The sequence below is a fragment of the Notolepis coatsorum genome, assembly GCF_963971535.1.
Source record: "Notolepis coatsorum genome assembly, chromosome: 3".
Classification (NCBI taxonomy): Eukaryota; Metazoa; Chordata; class Actinopteri; order Aulopiformes; family Paralepididae; genus Notolepis; species Notolepis coatsorum.
In genome coordinates, this window is record NC_140167.1 from 52,719,159 (window position 1) to 52,740,358 (window position 21,200).

General features: G+C 44.8%; 2 protein-coding genes across 2 annotated transcripts; one reads left to right on the forward strand and one right to left on the reverse strand.

The window, feature by feature from the left end:
- The first annotated feature begins 428 nt into the window (after nt 1–428).
- On the forward strand, nt 429–9,716 carry LOC311224833 (vascular cell adhesion protein 1-like). Its single transcript, XM_084309958.1, has 6 exons — nt 429–515; nt 2,065–2,355; nt 3,235–3,528; nt 3,753–3,899; nt 5,170–5,197; nt 9,049–9,716. The coding sequence occupies exons 1-6, from the start codon at nt 470–472 to the stop codon at nt 9,173–9,175; spliced, it is 933 nt and encodes a 310-aa protein (XP_084166084.1). The 5' UTR covers nt 429–469; the 3' UTR covers nt 9,176–9,716.
- Nucleotides 9,717–18,677: 8,961 nt separating this feature from the next.
- Nucleotides 18,678–19,826, reverse strand: ptafr (platelet-activating factor receptor; the record flags this gene model as incomplete). Its single annotated transcript, XM_084311204.1, has 1 exon — nt 18,678–19,826. The coding sequence occupies one exon, from the start codon at nt 19,824–19,826 to the stop codon at nt 18,678–18,680; it is 1,149 nt and encodes a 382-aa protein (XP_084167330.1).
- Nucleotides 19,827–21,200: the final 1,374 nt, after the last annotated feature.

Consider the following 21,200-nt stretch of genomic DNA (forward strand, 5'->3'; position numbering starts at 1 on the left):
AGAGAAGTGAGGTTGCCTAAACACACATGTATTGAAGGGACTGGTGCACCATAGAATGCTATGTACTGAAGTGAATCTTGAGTTTAACTCAACAAGCTGAAGTCTTTAGCACATCTGATCAGGTTTGGACTCTATGAAATGTGCAAATGTTTGGTTGAGGTGGAAATTCGTTTTTGGAAGTTTACCAATAAGTGCTGCATTATTTATGAACTGCGATGGCAATGTGTATTCTAAGGTGATACAGAGAAATTGGGACCATTTGTTTATTGTTGCATGTCATAAGATATTACTTTTATGGGAAAGGGGAAATATACAGAATAATGTAAATGCTATTCATAGTACCAACTGGAGGGAAGCTGAAAGTTCCTATCCCTTCAATTTCTCCTTTTCACACTTCCTCCATTATCACCTTTGGTTTGAAAGCAAACTCCATTCAGCAGCAGCAGGCGCTCTGTATTCAATACAAAACATGTTGCGTTGGATTTGTATCATATTATGTTGTTCTGTCAGAGCAGGTAAGGACATTTATTTGGGTCTAGATCACAACAGTGACTATTACTTCGATTAATATTGGGCTGAAATGTAATAATAATAATAAACTTTATTTGTATAGCACCTTTCATACAAGAATTGCAGCTCAAAGTGCTTCACAGCAGCAAAAAAGACAGGCACAAAATGAGCACATAAAGTGCAGACATATAAAAATCACATCGTTTTTCACATTAGGCTCCAACATCCCAATAGGCCACCTTGTTTATGGTTTGATTCTATGGCAGTTTTATAGACAATAATAAAAAAGAGTAAAATAGTGCAATAGTGTAGTGCAATAAAACTGTTAGTAAACATAGAATAGGCAGAGTAAAATGATGCAATAGTGCAGTGCAATAAAATTGTTCAATAAAATAAAATAGCCCTCATTTACAGTACAATAATCACAGTGTTGATGTAATTAGTCTTGGTGGCACAACAGAGCAGCGTATCGCTCAACACTTTCAGCGCCCACCAGGGGGTACACGATTTAGTGCTTGCATGCCCAGCACCCACTTCAATGTTAGCGATAAAAACGCCTAATCTATGTTTTAAATTATGGCTATGTGTCTAATCTGCCCGTCGCTTATCAATGACTAATTTTCCAGTCAACATTGTCGAAGCGGATTGTTTTTTTATCGGTTCATTTCCGTTTTATAGCATTTTGAAAAGCCCTCGTTTTCAAGGAAAATAAAAAAGATTCCGTGATAAACGCCCTGTACTGGAATATTCTAGAACGTTGTAATTTTTCTGCCTATTTATGAATAGTTTTCAAATAAACGCTAGATTATCGATAGTATATGTGTACGTCTGCACGCTGGGGCAGCAAGCTGAAAATCTATTATCTTAGTTCCTGATCGCTCGCACAGCCAAACAGCCAGATCACACATAGGGGAAAAGCTTATATCTCCGTGAAAACAGGTCTGATTATCCTAAGACTGGTCAAATAGATTCCTTACCTGAGATCAGATGGTATCCAAAAAGATTATTCCAATTCCTGATCGCCATTCCAAAAATCGATCCTTTTATTGATCCAACGCTATACTGTAAACACATATTAGACGCTGTTCTGATGGTGCAGAATGACTGGGATAATCTCCGGTTACATGCGTGAGAAGTAAAATGTGGATTCGGGAGTTTTTTTTTTTCATGCATTTTCATTGACTCCATTCCAATGGGTGCAATACCATCCGGGAGAAGATAGGGGGAGCTTTTTTCACATCTGAGCTCCTGATGGGGCTGGTTTCCCAACGATAGACTCGGATGATGAAATATGAATTCAGATCGCTAATAAAAAATAAAAACGCTAATTGTCGTGCTGGGCATTCAGGCGTCGGGCTGATAACACGTGTTATCACGTCCGTGGCATCCAAAGATAATGCTGAATTACTGTTTAACAGTTTAAAACCCACTTTCGTCTGAAATGTAGAGACCATTATTTACCATTGATTTTGGATCTTGCTAATGGTGTTGCATGAATTCAAGAAACCGAATGTGGCTTAATGAAACATTTCTCCTTTTGCTCTATTTTTGCAGAACTTGTGTATTATGTGTACGCCAGTACACCTTCTGCCAATCAAAGTTTTCCCAGCGGTCAGTCAGTGGCTTTTGCTGGTGCAGAGATCAAAATGACATGTTATTATGAACCATATCCCTGTGGGAACCTCTCTTGGTACCGTTGGGACAAGGAAGCAGAGAAATACAACATCAAGACAGACGGATGTGAAATGTCTTTCAAAGCCGTTGTTAAGGATTCTGGAGAATACAAGTGCTTTACTGGGCCTATAACAGGAGGGAGGAATGCTGTTGTCAGCCTCACTGTAGTAGGTAGGTGGCTGGGATTCTTCTGTCTTTCTGAACTAAAAGAGTTGATATGAAAACATCAACATTGTGATTTCTTTGTTTTAAGCGATTTTATCGTGTTATATGTAGGGTGTACAGCTATGGACCAAGGCATGCCAAAACATTTACAAAAACAAAAACAAATCTCCTATTGTCCCACAAAGGGTCATTCTTTTTGCTCTTCCTGGAAACCTGTCACTGACACATTCTGCACCCAGGCACATCAAAAGATAATTCCATCCAATAAAATATGAATAGCAATTTTAATATAATCCCATTTATACAAAACGCATGTAAAACTTTCTATCCGTTGGTCCTCAACAATGGAGTACACTACAGGATACCATCACTGAGACTCTCATTAGTCATTAGCTATTGTTCAAATCATGTCCCTCACAGCATTAAGTCTGTTACATGAAACACGTCAAATCACAGACATGAAAAACATACTCAATGCCATTTTGTGGGGACTTTAAAAGGCATATAGAACTAGCTATAGACTATAACTGTTAAAGGATTAACTATTATATTATCCATCCTTTCACTGAATCTGATGTATTTATATAGCGATGTTATCCAAACGTGCTTTACAATTTGTTCCTCACATTTTACCCATTCAATCAAACACCGATGGCAGAGGCAACCATGCAAGGTGCCAAACTGCTCATCGGGAGCAGTTAGGGGTTAAGTGTCTTGCTCAAGGACACTTCGACACGCTGCCCGGGAGGAGCGGGAATCGAATCGGGAACCTCCAGATTACCAGACGACTGCTCTACCTCCCAAGCCACTGTCATATAAATGGCAAGTATATCATATGTTCATGTCACTGTCCTTCCCTTTCCTTCTCTGCTCTCCTCTCCCCAGAGAGACTCTCTCCCCTGCAGGTAGTGGCCACCCCTGCGGACGCCATCATAGTGGAGGGCCACAGGGTCACCCTGCACTGCAGCACCTCCTCCTTGCCGTCCTCTGTCACCTGGACATGGCACAGAATGGAACAGCTTGGAGGCTGGCAGGACGTGTGCACAGAAAGGGACCTGACCCTCACAGAGGCAGGGGAGAGCGGGCAGTACCGCTGCCATGCTCTGAGCCAGGTAGGGATCCAGCAAGAGGATCAGAGTCCCAACCACACAGTCGTCATCATCTCCCTACCTACGACTGGTTGGTACAGTCCGTTGTCACTGTATATGGTTCATATATTTCAATAGCATGATGTTTTTACGTGTAATTTTTGTGGTAAATGATACATGTGGAAAGGTAGAATACTGTATCATGTATGGTTGTATGTCTTTATGGTTGTATGTGTCAATGTGTTTTTTATTTGGCTACATGCCGGTTAATGAATTGTGATTCGCCTGTGATTCTGTACCCCTCTTTGACCTCAGCTCGTGAGAATGTAGGCGTGGCAGCCTTTGTCCTGTGTCTCCTGGCCTGGATCCTCTTCTCCGCCATTCTACTCTGGTTTGGTTGGCAGAAAGCCAATGAGAGAGCATCTTCCGATGCCCTGGCCAGTACCAATGCCCCAGCCAAAAGTGAGGGACACCAGAGATAATTACAAAATACAAAGAGGATAGGTCAGAAATGGTCAATCCAATCAGGGACAGTGTAACATGGTAGGTTTATGCTAGCATGGCAAATATGGTGTAGTCTGTAATTTTAATGAAAATAGATTCCATGGCAAGTATGCCTGCGTGTGAACATTGGGCTTGACATCATGTCACGTATGTCCTCTGAAAATAGTGTATGATACTCAAACTATCATGCACTATTGTGAAGAAGTTCATTATTTAGTAACAAGAAAAACTGAATTTCTGTTTTTGAGGTAAGCAGCATTTGCAAACAAGTGCCCAATTGATTAGATGATTGGTTAGATTAGATTAGATTAAATTGGGTTAGGTTGGATTATATTAGATTAGATTAGATTGGGTTATATTATATTATTACATGTATACCATGTAAGTATAAGGAGTGTATATGATGAAGCTACAGAGTAAATATGCTACGCTAATGTATGTACAGTATTATTATATACAGTGGTAGGAGTATGAATACACTATGATAATAAACCAGTCTAGCCAGATGAGTAGATATGGACATATATACAGATATAGATAAATGTGTATACATTGTGTACAGTGTTATTGTACATTGTTATTATACAATGTATATGGCTTCAGGATCATGGATCAGGCTTAATACTTCTTCCAGCAACTACACAGACAGGAAATGTGATTTTATTCCCCAATGTACTGTATTCCAATCATGTCCAATCATGCTAATGCACAACTATTTGAAACTCTTTACTTCCAGTCTCTTTGTGGACATCAAACCAGGTTTTCTATTTAGCCATACAATGAATTTAAATGCAGAATGGTTATTACGGGAGGCAAGTGGTTTTTGAACAGTTGACTTATCTCAAGCCCTGCTCTCTTTTCTTGTTACTTGTACTTATTGTTACACTACTACTACTTATTGTAAATAATTTACTATTTTATCTTACCTCATTTTATATTTTATTTTATCTTACTACTACTATTGTTACCATTCTTGTATTGATTGTTGTTTCTTAATTGTGCACTGTTGAGTCTGAGCTCGAACCACAATAATTGAATTACCTGCAATACCCCTGTATTGTTGTGTATTTGACAAATAAAGATCTTGAACTTGAACTTGAATTTGAACTTGATCCCCCAATCACAACTGTCGACAGCTGTGATTGGAGGATCAAGAAAAGAGGGCGGGGCTTGAGATAGGTCCATTGTAGTTTGTGTGTTTTCATAAGGTATCTCACCTCATTCACAGGTTTAGCTGGACCTCCAAAGGCACCAAAGTAAGTCTTTCATAAAAATATATCATAGAAATATCTACCTTATCTATCTGTGTAGTTATATTATATACCCCCCCCCCCCCCATGTAAGTAAGATTTTGTCCCAGCCCAGGATTACCCCATCTGAGCATTTTTGTTTTAAGATAGGATTTAACCCAGAATTGCATAACTGTGTATGGAGATAACAACAGAGAGAGTGAAAGCTATGAACAATAACTCCTCTATTCACTCACTGGGCTTACTTCTAGTCAATAACATAACAATGACATTTAAGGACCTTACCAATCTTTTTCACATGTGGGTTTCAAGTAATTTTCCTTACAATACAATAATTGCCATTATTTTTTCATAATCCTTCACCATTACTGAGAAACTTGGTGGTATTTTTTCTGCCGATTAACCACTGCCATAGGCTTGTGTTGTTTCTGAAAATGTATCTTAAACACCACATGAACGCACAAAAGTCACCACATCTGACTATAAAATGCCATGCCAACATCTGAGCTGAATTCATTTTCCAGAAAGGTTTTTGTTTTTCCCCTGAAAGGCTGCTCTACACATTTTCACATATAGGCCTACAAGCCAGTGGCAGTGTTGAATTGGCAGAAAATAACTACCAAATGTTCAAGTAACTGTAAAAAGGATCATGAAAAAGGAACAGCAGTGATTTTTGTATCAAGGCAAGAATGACATGGAATCCACATGTTCCAAAAATACTTTAAATATTCCTCATTTTGTTTGGGAAACCACTGTTGTGGGGCCAAGCGGGTGAACCACATTAACGATAGGTTATGTATATAACCTAGTTATATGAGTACTGGCTAAGCGTCCCGCTCTTACGCCATACCGAGATATACCTCATCTCCAGTACCTAGTGTACTCCATCAACTAATCAAAAACAATACACCCAGCACCTGCCAGGCTTCGCCCTAGTGCTACGTACTATATAGCACTAGGCGTGGTCACCACTCGCTCTTCCTCAGAAAAAAACTTTTCCCAAGAAAAGTTTCCCCAAGGGACCTCAGGGCACGCTAAGAGCGGGACGCTTAGCCAGTACTCATATAACTAGGTTATATACATAACCTATCATTATATATTCGTACTGGCATCGCGTCCCGCTCTTACGCCATACCGAGATATGGGGTAGTGCGGACGCGAGGCCCGACAAATGCACCCCCTGAGGACCCGTAAGCCCACATCAGGGGGGAGGGGAGTCCCGTCACCCCATTCTTCCTAATGAAGAGTGGGCGGCAGTCAACTCCACTCGAGTGCGAACAAGAGGGAACTAGAACCTCTTGAACGCACAGCACAGGCGGAACCACGTGTGACACAACACATTGTGGCCCACACCCACACACTCCTGCTACCCCACCAAAGGACGGGAAGCAGGAGAGGTCCCAGACCTCTGAACCGCCTGGGAGACAGAACCCCCGGTCATGTCCATGAGGTAAAACCTTACGAAGGGACCCGGTGAGGACCATGAAGCCGCAGCACAGATGTCCTCCACCGAGGCCCCACCCAGTAGGGCGGCAGAGGCCGCCACCCCACGAGTGGAGTGCGCCCTGACGCCCCCAGGGGGAGCCAGCCCGGCCAACGTGTAGCAAAGGGCAATGCCCTCGCACAACCAATGGGACAGGCGCTGTTTCGACAGTGCCTTACCAGCAGGAGAGCCACCGTAACAGACAAAGAGCTGATCGGTAGCCCTGAGGGCCTGAGTACGGCTGAGGTAAATCCCCAAGCCCGGACCGGACATGACAAGTGAAGGCCCGCCTCCAACTCACTAGCGTGAGGAGGCGGATGAAACACCTGAACCATAATATCCCTGGAGCGGAAAGAACTCCGGATATTTCTTGGCACGAAGGCTGGATTAGGCCGCAGAGTGGCACCGCTATCGGAACGAATAGACAGACACTCGGGCCGCACCGAGAGAGCACAAAGCTCACCCACGCGTTTAGCGGAGGTGATGGCCAGCAAGGACGCAGTCTTGAACGACAGCTGTTCCAACAGCGCTTGCTCAAGAGGCTCAAACGGGGCCAAGGACAACCGACCGAGGACCAATTGAAGATCCCAGCTCGGAGCCAAAGAGCGTTTCACCGGCTTAAGGCGTTTAACGCCAAGCAGGAAACGCTTCACAAGAGGGTGGCCTCACACCACTCTTAGAAAATACGCCACCTACCCGCGTAACCCGCGATAGTGGAGGGAGCATGCGCATTCCGGATGGTACCAACCACAGAAGGATCCATCATCTCCAGACTCACCCTCTCACCAGCTAAACCATCAGCAGCTGGCCCAGCACAGCGAACTAACACAGAGACCCGTGCGCTTGAGAGAGGGCCCGCGATGACCAAGGAACAGGCCATGACGGGATACCAAGAGCTGGATCAGGACCGGGAACCACACAGCTGCGCCCCGGTCCGGCGCAATCAGGATCAAGGACCTGCGCTCCTCAACGTACCCGCCCCAACAACTGACCTAACAGATGTATGGGGAAAGAATCCCAGGCGGCACGGCATCGGTCCCAGACCTGCCTGACTATGTCCGGACGTAATCCCCACCCGTCAGGGTGAGGACCGCCCTGCAACATTACACCTGTACCCACATTCACCCTGCCGGGGATGTGGAGAGCCCTCAGGCCGCGGAGCTGGAGAACGCCCATAGCCAGCCGCCCGCCGCCCGGTGCAGACGGGGGGAGCATACTCCTCCCTGTCTGTCGATATATACGACGCTGACGTCGTATTGTCCGTCCTGATCAAACACCGTTTGAGGACCAGAAGGACCGCTTTCAATACCAACACATTGAACGTAGCGCAGACCGGGCAGCATGGCTTGCCAGCTGGAGACGCGTCGGTGAAAAACGTGACGTGTGACAGCCTACTGCCCATGGGGACCCCCCTGGTGAGGACCCCAGGCCCTCCCCAGGGGCGAGGTCCCCCAGTACTGACACGGGAACCTTAGCCGCTTCCACTTGCCTCTCACCGGGTCTATTTCCATACTGGAAAAGAACCACCTCCGTAACCTCCTCCTGGGGTGAAGAGGAGGCCAAGAGGGACCACGGAATGAGCAGATGCCCTCATACCGAGCAGGCGTATCACGGACAGCGCCGTAACCGTCCTAGGACGGAACCTCCCGAGCGTGTCGAAGCCGAACGGCAGCCCCTGGTACTCATACGCTAACCCTGCAAAGGAAGCGTAGGTAAGCCCTAGGACGGAAGATCGGGGATTGAAACAGTGCCGGGCGGGGCACTGTTTCAACATGTCAAAAGCAAAGGACTGATGCTAACACGGAGCACCAGTGGTGGTTGCAACCAGCAACCTCCACTGTGGTGTGCACCATGAAGGGGTTAATGAATAAATGAACTAACACCACGAATATACTGTAGAATGGGCAAGCCCATGCACACAACGTTAAGGGGATGCGGACCAGAGAGAACCAGTCCCGCATTCATTCATAATATTCACAACAGCACACCAGCCCTAGACCTCAGCCCATTTACCCATGAAAAGGTAAACAAAGCCCCCCCGCAATACTCCCCCAGTAGACATCGATTGACCGTCAGCATGAATGGTTGAGAGGAGAGAAGACTGTAGTGTAGACAGACATTCCCGCAGCAGGGAGACAGAACAGAAACAGTAGTGTTTTTTATTCGTTGATGGAGTACACTAGGTACTGGAGATGAGGTATATCTCGGTATGGCGTAAGAGCGGGACGCGATGCCAGTACGAATATATAACAACATCAGAATGTCCATTCCCTGTCCTGAGAGAGCACAGCGTTATATACATAATTATGTTCATAAGTGAACCATGGTTGTTTGAAACATGAGAGAGTGAGCAAGTGCTTGTTTTCACCACTAGGGGGAGTATACCGCAGAGTGAAGGCGATGGAGAAGTGTACATGAACTACACGAACACCAACCAGGACTACGGTGTCTTGAATCCAACCTACATGGCCGGGGAAGACGTGTATTCAAACCTGTCATGAACAGCAGGGGAGGGCCAGGCCTGAGCTATAAAGAGGAAGGATGACAGGAACAAATAGAGGGGGGGAAACAGGATGATGCAATAACTCCTGTGTGTGAAAGAAAGGGGAAATTTTGATAGCTACTCACATTACATATAAGACATATAAGATTATCATATCATGGGGTATCATTGGAAAGCCACACTCATTGGCTACAACCCTGTCCAAAGATTTTCGAGATCGCCAAATGATTGACGGAGCTAGAGCCCCCGGAGGTCGGGGTGGTAATGTGTACTTTGGCGCATGCCTCACATATCGGCATGTAACTCGAGAACCGCTGAAACTTTTGTCACCTGAAAGGGCAATTGACAGGCAACAAATAGGGCTTTAATTATATCTATATATTGTATTAAAAGAAATGCACACCCAAGCCGCTAGAGGTCGGCAAAGTGGCGCGTCACGAATCGTCCTCATGAGGGCCCACATGTGGGCCCTTGGATGTTAAGAGGTTAATGTTTTTTTGTTTTTTTATTTGTAGCCAAGATTAAAGACCATAACCCTATCAAAACAGTAGTCAACGTGTATATTTTCATTTTTACCGATGTTTTATACGATTTATCAGAAATACGAATTTATCGGAAAAATGCTAATTATATCTCTTTTATCGTAAAACTGCAAGGAAATGACTAAATCCAGATCCAACCCTGCCATTGGAAAGAGGAGCCTATCCCCTATCCGTATGATTTTTGGCCATAATAAGGTCAAGGTCAAATATGAATTCATAATTAAAATCGATTATCATTTATTACTGTATACAAATCCTTCTGTTTAATCATCTTCCCTTTATTCATTTGCTTCGATTTTTTTACACTTGATCTCAATAAGGTGGTGAATGAGCTCAGTGAGCCAAATCAGAAGGACCTCAATGTTTTCATGGTGTTATTCACCGGCACAGATGCAAAAATAAATCATAATTTATATTCTCCTTTTCTTCATTACAATTTACTCAAGCCTCTATGAAGACGATGCATTAAAATCATTTGAAAAATGTATCCAACAATATCATCTGGCCAACAATCAATTTTGGAGATATTTCAATTGAGGCATCTTCTCATAAGCATATTTGGCTCTCCACAGACCCTCCCCCAGGGTACAGATCTGCTTAAAAAGATTTTGGCAATTTCTGGGTTGGGACATGAGGCCTCTGTTTATTACTCCATGTTTATCGACAGGGAGGGCAGGGGGATCTCCTCTGCTCTCAAAATAGTCTGGGAAAAGGACTTAGGGGTCACATTTGAGGAGGAGGACTGGGATATAATCTCGGGGATCCCCAAACAGGTGTCCAGGGATATTAGAACAAGGCTAATACAATTCAAGATCTTCCACCGCATCTATTGGACCCCCTCTAGAATGTATAGAGGGGGCCTGAAAGAGAACCCAGATTGCTGGAAATGCCAGACATGGGAGGGGGACCTAGTCCATGCACTTTGGTCATGTCCGAATATCGTAGATTTCTGGAGTAACATCCACGACTACATCACAGAGGTCACAGGGAAAGAGTATGAGTTCTGCTCTGGTTTATATATCCTGGGGGATCCCAGCAGTCTTAGCCATATCGCAAAGCCCCTAGCTGAGTGGATACAGACTAGTATTATGATAGGCAAACAGATAATAATGAGAGGCTGGAAGGCACCAGAAGGTCCGTCATTTCGAGAGTGGAGTGGCAAACTGGGTAGGGTAGCTGCCTATGAGAAGATTTCTTTTAGTTTAGGAGAGAAAGGAGAAAAATACATTAGCAAATGGGGGAAATATCTGCAATTTCACTCATTATAACTGGAGGGGGGGCACACATGCCTAAGACAGCGACGATGCACATGATTATATCTATACAAGTGGGAGCAAATAGGCTTCGGAGGCGTAAAGGTGGGGAAGGTACAGTTATTTTGGATCACACTGAGATTAGAGGGTATGGCTCAGGTTCCGGAGAAAGAAACTTAGGTGAAAGAATACCTGACAAATGCACTATGTATATGTCGACAAGATTGGCTCTATGTATTAATGTAGCTTTATTTTCGGTGTAATGTAGTCTAATTTTTTTAGTTTTGTGTTGTTTCTTTTTGCTTTGTTATTACGTTTCATTCTATTTTTGGGTTTTATTTTTTTGTTCCCCCCATGTGGGGTGGTGTCATTGTAGTCTGGCTGTTAGTGGTCTAGGTGTGTGTGTTGTCCTTCAGGAGCGACCCATGTTGATTCACAAGATATGTCATCATTAATTTGTATTGTCCTGAAGTACTGTGTGTGCAAAAAGAAAAAACAAACTCAATAAAGTATAAGTCATAAAAAATAAAAATAAATATTTACTCAAGACTAGTAACAGACACAATATTTCTGACACTGGACATACATACCCCCAGGTCCCTAGATACCAAGAACATGCTAATTGACCTTGCAGAAGTGGAGTAATCTTCCATTTACTTAGGCATGTACCTTTAGGCGAAATTTCTGAAAATAGGGCTACAGCTTAACAGGTTGACCAACGCAACTGTGATAATAAATTATGATCATTAAAAAGATACTATGAATGATTTTGCTCACTTTAGTAGATTGTAATCATATAATAAGGTATTACATAACCTTGTATACATAGTATCATCAACATATTTATGATATCCCCATTTATGCATGATTATAAATGTACTTACAGCTCATTATGATTGTTACCTAAAGTTAACACTGACCTATCTCAAGCCCCACCCTCCTCCAATCACAACTGTCGCTTCCCTCAGACAAACTGGCGCAAGGCCTGCGGTAAAAAGAGGAAGGATGGCAGGAACAAATAGAAGATGAAGATGCAATAACTCCTCCAGCGTCCATATAAATACACATTAAACATTGATAATGTGGATAACACAATGCATTGCTGTTGCACCAGCAGGGGAGGGGGTATATATACACACACACACATATATATATATATATATATTACATTGTCATCAGTGATGCAGAGGTAAAATAAAAGCTGCGTACACTATGAACTCTGGTTGCTGATCACAGTAATACTAACTTGACTAACTTGAATACTGACTAATCACAGATATACAAAAAACAACTACAACCCTGTTTTTTATTATTTCGTTTTATTTTCTCAAAAAGACAGTATCATTCATATAACTTTAACAATCTGATAAAACCTATCAAACCTAAAAAACTATAATCTGTACAACACATTTCAATAATTACACAAATAGAAAGGTGGGTAAACTGCATCCAGGTGGGTTTACCCTCCACTACTTCCATGATATTGTCATGCTAATAGCTGAAGCATAGACGTGTTTCTTCTCTCCGTCTAAGACTCACAAGGTGATGCTATGTTGGGATTTCAATCACGAGTAACAGAATAATGTCACAATACTTGAGCACACAGGGGGAAATCTGGACTTTCATAAATGATGACTTCCAGTTTCACAATAGCAGTTAGTCAAAGAGAATAGTCAAAAGACTCCACCCAAACAACTGCCTCTTTGCACTGCTGCGGTCAGGCTAGCGCTACCGGAGTCTCGTGGCCAGTAGAGAGACTCAAAAGGAGCTTCTATTCCCAGGCCATCAGGATGCTCAATGACTCTATGTAATGCTAACCCATCCATCTATATTCATTGCACACACATCCACATGCACACACCTTTAACATTCACTTTAGACAGTTTAAACACTACACCATATTGTATCTATGTATTACAAAAATATTTGCAATACCTCTCTACCTCATTTTTGCATTTTGTTTTGCATTTTGTACTTTAGTTTGTATACTGTATTTTGTACAGTGTTTGGTCTTATTCTTTTACTTTATACTTGTACTTTACTGTATGAAGCACAATTTCAGGAGGGTCATGCCGAACCAAGCATTTCAATGTGTTGTACATGTACCTTATATGTGACAAATAAAACAAAACTTGAACTCAAAATGTCAGAATTAAGCTATTCATGACTCATTGACTGCCAAAAAGAGGTGTTACTCCCCTTACAGGAAACAATAAATACCAGGTGTCATAGCTGTCTTCATTCCATCTAACATATTCACGGTTTGATTGATTTAACCCTCGAGTCACCCTTGTCGCAGTTCTGGGCAAATGGGTTAGGGTTAGGGTTTTCTTCACGTGTGTTTGTGGATAGCGTTGGCTATATTTTATGTATATGCCAAAAAAGTTGCTCAGTATCACATCTTGGACTCACATTACAATAATCCATGTTTGTTTTTTAAAAGCAATCACTATTAAGTGCGTGAACAACAAGTGTCACACCTTTCACCCTAGTCGCAGAACTGGACAGGTTAGGGTTATGGTTAGAGTAACCCTACCCCCTAACCCTAACCCCAACCTTAACCCTAACCCTACCCTAATTTAAGAAATGGTTAAAATCCTGTAAATGAATAAATATTCGATATGTATGGTGAGGACTGAAGTTAATAATGATATTCATGAAAGAAAATTGGAACAATACATGAAAAATATATGTTTGACTGAGATTGCAGTTTCGGTCACTAGCGAGACAGGTAGTAGTTTTTTTTAAGGTTGACTCGAGGGTTAAAACTTTATTAACAGATTGCAGAATGGGTACAATACAGTACAGCTCAATACTAACAACTGCTAAGAGGATGAAGACCAGAAAAATACTTTCGTCTTGTTTAGTTTCAATTCATCAAGACATTTATGACATACAAGACATACAAATATATGGTACTGTGTAAGAAAAATAGATCATAAAAAAATATATACATCCGAAGGGGAAGAAACTGTACATTGGATGGGGTTGGGTGGGATTTTGATATTTACCGGGGCCAGTTTCTAATTGAGAGCAGTTTTGAAGGAGGGTAAGGATTCACATTCCTTTACGGCTGTGGGTAGGGCGTTCCACATTATTGTGGCATAATTGCGAAATGTGTTTAGTCCCTTGTATGAGCCGAATCTAGGTCGAACGTGATTTGTGGAACTCCCTCTGGTGTTGTGGTCATGGACTTCACTGACCTTTAGGAAGTATTTCGAGGTACATGGGTACCTTAATGGTGTAGTGTATCTTGTAGACCAGGCCCATTGCAAGTTGCTGTACTCTGTCGTCTACTCTAAGCCACCCTAGATTGTCAAAATGGGCAGGGGTAAGGTGGGTTTTAGGAGTAAGGCCAAGCAGTAGTCTGACCAGTTTGTTTTGTGATGTTTGTAGCCTTGTTTTTAGGGCCTTTGAGGTGCTTTGGTACCATGAGGTGCAAGCATAGTCCTAGAACCCTTGAATGAGTGCTCCTGTTAGAGTCTTCAAGGTATTCTTATTTACCAGAGAGGAGATCCGGTACAAGAATCTAGTTCGTTGGCTGACTTTTTTTATTACATTGGTTGCCATTTTGTCACAGGAAAGATTTGCCTCTAGGATGGAACCCAGGTAGGTAATTTCATCTTTCCTTGTGACAATATTGTCACCCACACTGTAACTGAGAAGCCGTCGGTCTTGCTGAGTTTGCTATTTGATCCAAAGATATTCCATTTTACCCAGGTGTAATGATAGTTTGTTATCAGCGAGCCAGGTGCAGATTCTGCCTAGTTCAGAGCTGAGGGCTTTTTCAACCTGCAACTTGTCCCCGTCAGAGACCAGCAGGGCAGAGTCGTCCGCGAACAGGAACAAGTTGCAGTCACAAGCTGACGACATGTCATTTGTATAAATTAGGAACAGTAAAGGTCCTAGTATGCTTCCTTGTGGAACACCACAGCTCACTGGGAGGGGGGACAGTGTATCTGGGAGGGGGGACAGTGTATCTGTTCTCTCCCCTCCAGGTAGGATTGCATCCAGCTCACTGATTAACTATCAAAACCAATTGCTTTTAGCTTATCAATCAGAATGGAGTGATTGACAGTGTCGAAAGCTTTTTGGCGGTCCAACATGACCATGCCGCAAGTATTTGCCCGCGTCCACCTCGTGTTTGATGTGGTCGTTCAAATAGAGAAGGCATGTGTCAGTGGAATGGGATGTTCTGAAGCCAGATTGGAATTTGTAGATTCGCTTTTTATCCGCAAGGTACTTTTTGACCTGTTTGTAGAAAGAAATTTCCATAACTTTCGAGATGGAGGTAAGAATAGAAACAGGGCGGTGGTTGCCTGGGTCTAATTTGCTGCCTTTTTTGTGCAGGGGGGTCGCTCTCGCAATTTTTAAGTCTTTGGGGACGTGTCCCTGTTTTATGGAGAGGTTTATTATGTGGGTGATGATTGGGGTGATGGTGGCTGCTGAGTCTCTGAGGAATTTGGAGGGGATATTGTCATGGCCAGTGGCCTTGTTAGGTTGGAGGGTGCTCAGTTTTTTGAGTACCTCATCAGTTGTTACCATTTCGGTGCTGAGCATCTGTGAGGTTCTCCTCTCCCTGGACCTTTAATTCCTGTTCCCTGTACTTTAATTCCCTGTCTCCTCACTTCACTAGCCCCCACCCTCGCGTTCGTTTGCTCTTCAGCAGCCACACCCTTGGACTACCTGTCATTATGTGTTTGATTGGTCTGGTGCCGAACACACTCTTCTAGTTTCAAGTATCAATTACCTTCACGCACCTGACGTGTATTCTAATTAGTTCCCCTTTGGGCTTTAAGTACCTCGCTCTTCCCCTCTGGCCTTGTCGGGTCGTTCCGTATCATATCTCTATCACCAAGACTCCTTCGGGAGGTTCTCTGTCTAAAGGCTCCTACGGGAGTTTCGGTTTCTGTCTGTTATGCTGTTTTCATCTCCGGCGTGAGATGCGCTCAAGCCTTCGCCTCCTGTCGCCGTTTGCCTGGAAGGAGACACTGGACTGCTCTCTCTAAACTTCCACGGGAGGTATTCCAGTGTTCCACTTCAGACCTCCGCGCAGCAGACGTCCAGACGCGCATCCAGACCTCCGCGCAGCAGACGCCCAGACGCGCATCCAGACCTCCGCGCAGCAGACGCGCTCTTCACTCCAGACGCGCATCCAGACGCACATCCAGACCTCCGTGCAGCAGACGCGCTCTTCACTCCAGACGCGCATCCAGACGCACATCCAGACCTCCGCGCAGCAGACGCGCTCTTCACTCCAGACGCGCATCCAGACGCACATCCAGACCTCCGCGCAGCAGACGCGCTCTTCACTCCAGACGCGCATCCAGACGCGCATCCAGACCTCCGCGCAGCAGACGCGCTCTTCACTCCAGACGCGCATCCTGACGCGCATCCAGACCTCCGCGCAGCAGACGCGCTCTTCACTCCAGACGCGCATCCTGACGCGCATCCAGACCTCCGAGCCAGACGCGCTCACCGTACCGGCGCGTACTCCAAACAGCCGCGCACCACTCAGTATTCCGCTTGGACAACCCGTTCCCCGTAGCGACGCGCTCGCCCTGTTTGATCCTGCTCTCTTTACGCACAGAGCCTGGGTGAGTTTTGCAAGACTGTCTTTTGACCCTATCATTTTTCGTGTGTGTTAAACACTGAAGAGATCCTGCTTTTGTTCAGACTGTCACTCACCCTGTGCCTGCTTTTTGGGTTGTTCATTTGGGATAATATTTGCTTGAACTTTGCTCACTGTGTGATTTCACACCGAAGATATTTTCACCTGGATTATTATTGGGACATCGCTTACTGTGTGTATTCACACCGAAGATATTATCACTTGGATTATAATTGGGACTTCGCTCACTGTGTGTATTTGCACCGAAGATTCTATCACGTGGATTGTTGTTGGGACATTACTCGCAGTGTGTATTTACACCGAAGATTCAGTCACTTGGATTACTCTGTTTTGGGACAAGTCACTTCTCCTGTCACCTGCTCTGTTCCCAACTGTACTCTGAGCTAACCCGCTCTCTCTCTCCCTCTCTGTCCCGTTTCCACCTCGGAGAGCTGCCGAGAGGATTCTGCAGAGCGGCTCTGACGTCACTGTCAGATTCCTCAGACGAACCTTCCCGGGAGAAGCTGCAGAGCAGCAACATTCTTCTAATGCTTGTATCCCAGTCTTCTTGTCCTCCTAGTCTTCCCTGTCCCCAGCCCGCCTCCGCGGGCCTCTGTTCCTGTTTCCCCTCTCTAGTCCTCCTAGTCCTCCCTGTCCAGTCCTCTAGTCCTCCTAGTCCTCCCTGTCCAGTCCTTCTAGTCCTCCTAGTCTTCCCTGTCCCCAGCCCGCCTCCGCGGGCCTCTGTTCCTGTTTCCCCTCTCTAGTCCTCCTAGTCCTCCCTGTCCAGTCCTCTAGTCCTCCTAGTCCTCCCTGTCCAGTCCTTCTAGTCCTCCTAGTCCTCCCTGTCCCCAGCCCGCCTCCGCGGGCCTCTGTCCCTGTTTCCCCTCTCTAGTCCTCCTAGTCCTCCCTGTCCAGTCCTCCTAGTCATCCTAGTCCTCCCTGTCCAGTCCTCCTAGTCCTCCTAGTCATCCCTGTCCAGTCATCCTAGTCCTCCCAGTTCCTGCCCTTGTCCCTTGCCCTGTCCTATTTCCCTTAGCCTTCCCCTTAGCCAGCTCGCCCCTTAAAGGCACTGTGCCTTTTCCCATTTCTTGTTTTCCAGTAATTTGTGTTCTCCCTTAAAGGGACAGTGCCGTTTTCTGTGTGTTTCAATAAATGCCCAGTTCTTGGCTTACTCTCATACCTGTCTTGTGTTGTGCGATTGGGGTCGGTTACAAACCATAACAGCATCTCCTGTAGTGTTGCACCACTATTTTTTGGTTGTCTACTTCTGCTTTCTATCTTGTACAAACAAGAAACAGGAAAAACACAAACTACCACAATGTCTCAAAGAGTGTGAAAAGCAACAGTATATAGTGCACTGATATGCATCGTTATTTTGAAGTAGAATCTCTAATCACAGTCACAGGTCCCCCAGGTTGGGGACCAGGTTGCTGGGTTGCCAGGTACCCAGGTGGGGTATCTGCCGGGCCTTTCTGTCTGGAGTTTACATGTTATTCCATGCTCGCAAGGGGTTCCCCTCCAGAAAAAGAGAAAAAGAGGTGTCGCCCATGTCACTTGTGTGTGTTCCTCTGCATGACAAATAAAGACTTTTTCTCCTTTCTTCTTAAATCATTAGGAATTTGGTTAGGAAGTTGACTCCAAAATTGGTGCTGTGTGACAGGCTTTCACAGTAAAACAAGAGAATCTTTGGCACCAACTAACTTTTAAGTTTAGTTAATACACATTCACAACTAGCCTACAATATACCTGAGACATGTACAACGAATAATTAAATGTAACTGTTCACAGTGGCATGACGGCTCAAAGACATTATGCACTGCACCATGGAGGTATTAACAAACTATTTCAAACAAGCGTTCTGAGCAAAGTACCTAGATGTGCCGGTCTAAAACTTTACCGTAAGTCAGTGCCATATAGGGGCATTTTTGTCTAGAGACTAGAGAATGTTTCAAATGTCTTTTTAGCATAAATATTGCAATATAGCGGGGATATGGTGATTTGCAACTTAAAATGTGTTGCAAACCCCTCTCAAAAAGTGTGTGGGGAGCAGTGGCCCCTTGGCCCCCCTGCCTCCGGCACCACTGCTCCCTGGTCCTACAGCTGCTGGTCTTCGTTGTGCGCCTCCTGGCTCTGGTTCTTGCTGTACATGCTTAGCTGAGAGGTGGCCGTGTGTGTACACACATCTCCCTTGCCGATCCTTTTGATGTGGCTCATAATGAACCTTCTAAACTTCCTGGTGGCAAAGCAGTAAACTATGGGATCCAGAATGCAGTTGAGCCCCATGAGAAGCAGGGTGATCTGGTGGGTGTCATTCAGGCCTTGGCGGGTGGTCTGTCCCCAGGCCGTGCTGCCCCAGCCCTCCCTGATCCCCAGCACCGCCAGGGTCCAGGGGCCTTGGACTACATGGTGCGGAAGGAAACACACAACAAACACGCCCACCACTGCACACAGCATCTGGAGGGCCCTCCTCTTCACCCCTCTGGGCTTAGTGGAGGACGAGGCCCTGCCTCTGCCAGACACGGTGCCTCCAGACATGGCTCCTGGCTGGCTAGGTGACTGGGCTAGCAGGGCACGAGCGATGAGGAGGTTACACGCCACCACCAGGAAAAAGACTAGAAAGAACAATCCGATAATGGCAAAATGCGTGGCCGCCACGAATTGTTTGGCGTGATCACTTTCATTATGATACCCCTCAAAGCAGCGTGACACGTTCTGATCATCCTTGCGGACCCCCGGCGCCGATAGGAAGGGCACAGACATGGCTAACGTCACTGTCCAGATGACGGTGGTCACAACGACTCCACGGCGCCAGGAGTCTGACAGGGAGGGGTTCAGCGGGCGTGTGATCGCCCAATAGCGGTTGACACTGATGGTTGCTAGGAAGAAGATGGAGCAGTAGGTGTTGATGAAAAAGAGCGAGCCGGTCAGTCGGCAGAGAAAGTCCGGGTAGACCCAGTCACCGCGGCGACTGTAATAGCCAATCCAGAAGGGCAGAGCACAGACAAACAGGAGGTCGGCTATGGTGAGGTTGGTCATGTAGATACGGATCTCGTGCATGGCTTTGGCCTGGCGGAGACGGTGGAGGACGAAGAGGACGTAGCAGTTAGCACAGAAACCCAAGATGAAGATGATGCCATAGATCACTGGGAATAGACTGTATCGGAACTCGGAATCCAGGAAGGGTCTGGAGCTGATGGCTGGGGAACCCAGCATGGAACCTTCTGTTACACCCAGGGACATCATTGTGGCCTCTGAAGACAGGTTTTCTGGTAAGGTCTGCATATTTGTCTGTGAAAGAAGGAAATAAACAGATAATAAATGGGATATAGTAAACATAAACGGGGTATGGACAAAATAAACAACATACACAGTGGTTCATAGGGTTTTGGTGATTCTGGACAAAACAGCAAATTCACTGCCCAACCCTTTCTGTGTGGAGTTTGCATGTTCTCCCTGTGTGCTCACATGGGTTTCTCCTCCAGAAAAATAGATAAACCCAATGGGAACACATGCAGAACAGATTGCTAATGCTGTTGCGTCCCTGACAAAGATGGACAGGAGCACTTGGATCTGCTCCTGGCTGCCCTTGGTGGGAAGGACGACGGGATGGGTCAAGCGCAGAGAGACATGACCAGAGCATCTGAGTGTTGTAGCTACTGACCAGAGCAGCTGAGTGTTGTAGCTACTGACCAGAGCATCTGAGTGTTGTAGCTACTGACCAGAGCATCTGAGTGATGTAGCTACTGACCAGAGCATCTGAGTGTTGTAGCTACTGACCAGAGCATCTGAGTGTTGTAGCTACTGACCAGAGCATCTGAGTGATGTAGCTACTGACCAGAGCATCTGAGTGTTGTAGCTACTGACCAGAGCAGCTGAGTGTTGTAGCTACTGACCAGAGCATCTGAGTGTTGTAGCTACTGACCAGAGCATCTGAGTGATGTAGCTACTGAAAAGAGCATCTGAGTGTTGTAGCTACTGACCAGAGCATCTGAGTGATGTAGCTACTGACCAGACCAGAGCATCTGAGTGATGTAGCTACTGACCAGACCAGAGCATCTGAGTGTTGTAGCTACTGACCAGAGCATCTGAGTGTTGTAGCTACTGACCAGAGCATCTGAGTGTTGTAGCTACTGACCAGAGCAGCTGAGGTGTGGCAGCTGCACCTAACCATGAAAAAAGCATATTCTGTATAAATAAAGCGGACTATATACCATGTGTACTATTACTATATATACCACTATACCATGTATACTATTATTATTATTATTATTATTATTATTATTATTATTATTATTATTATTATTATTATTATTATTATTGATATAATATACCACTGTTCTACTATTGTTACTATGTTCTACTCTATTATTATTACTATTTTAGTATTGTCTTTTTTCCTGCCTGTACCTATACCCTCCCCCTCCCCCATGCTGCGATGACACCTGAATTTCCCGAAAGGTGATTAATAAAGGAACACTGACACAGACTCGCCTACTCTTGTTTCTATTCATGAGCTGTGTGTTTAAATCACATAATCCGTCCTTATATTATTATAATCACCATCTTGTTGCCTATCCATTTAGACAATGTTGACCACCTCATATATTAGCTAGGCTT

Coding starts and splice junctions, on each gene's coding strand:
- LOC311224833 (XM_084309958.1), top strand. CDS start 470: ATGTTGCGTTGGATTTGTATCATATTATGTTGTTCTGTCAGAGCAG. Junction 516..2,064: donor ATGTTGTTCTGTCAGAGCAG/GTAAGGACATTT, acceptor CTATTTTTGCAG/AACTTGTGTATTATGTGTAC. Junction 3,529..3,752: donor CATCTCCCTACCTACGACTG/GTTGGTACAGTC, acceptor CTTTGACCTCAG/CTCGTGAGAATGTAGGCGTG.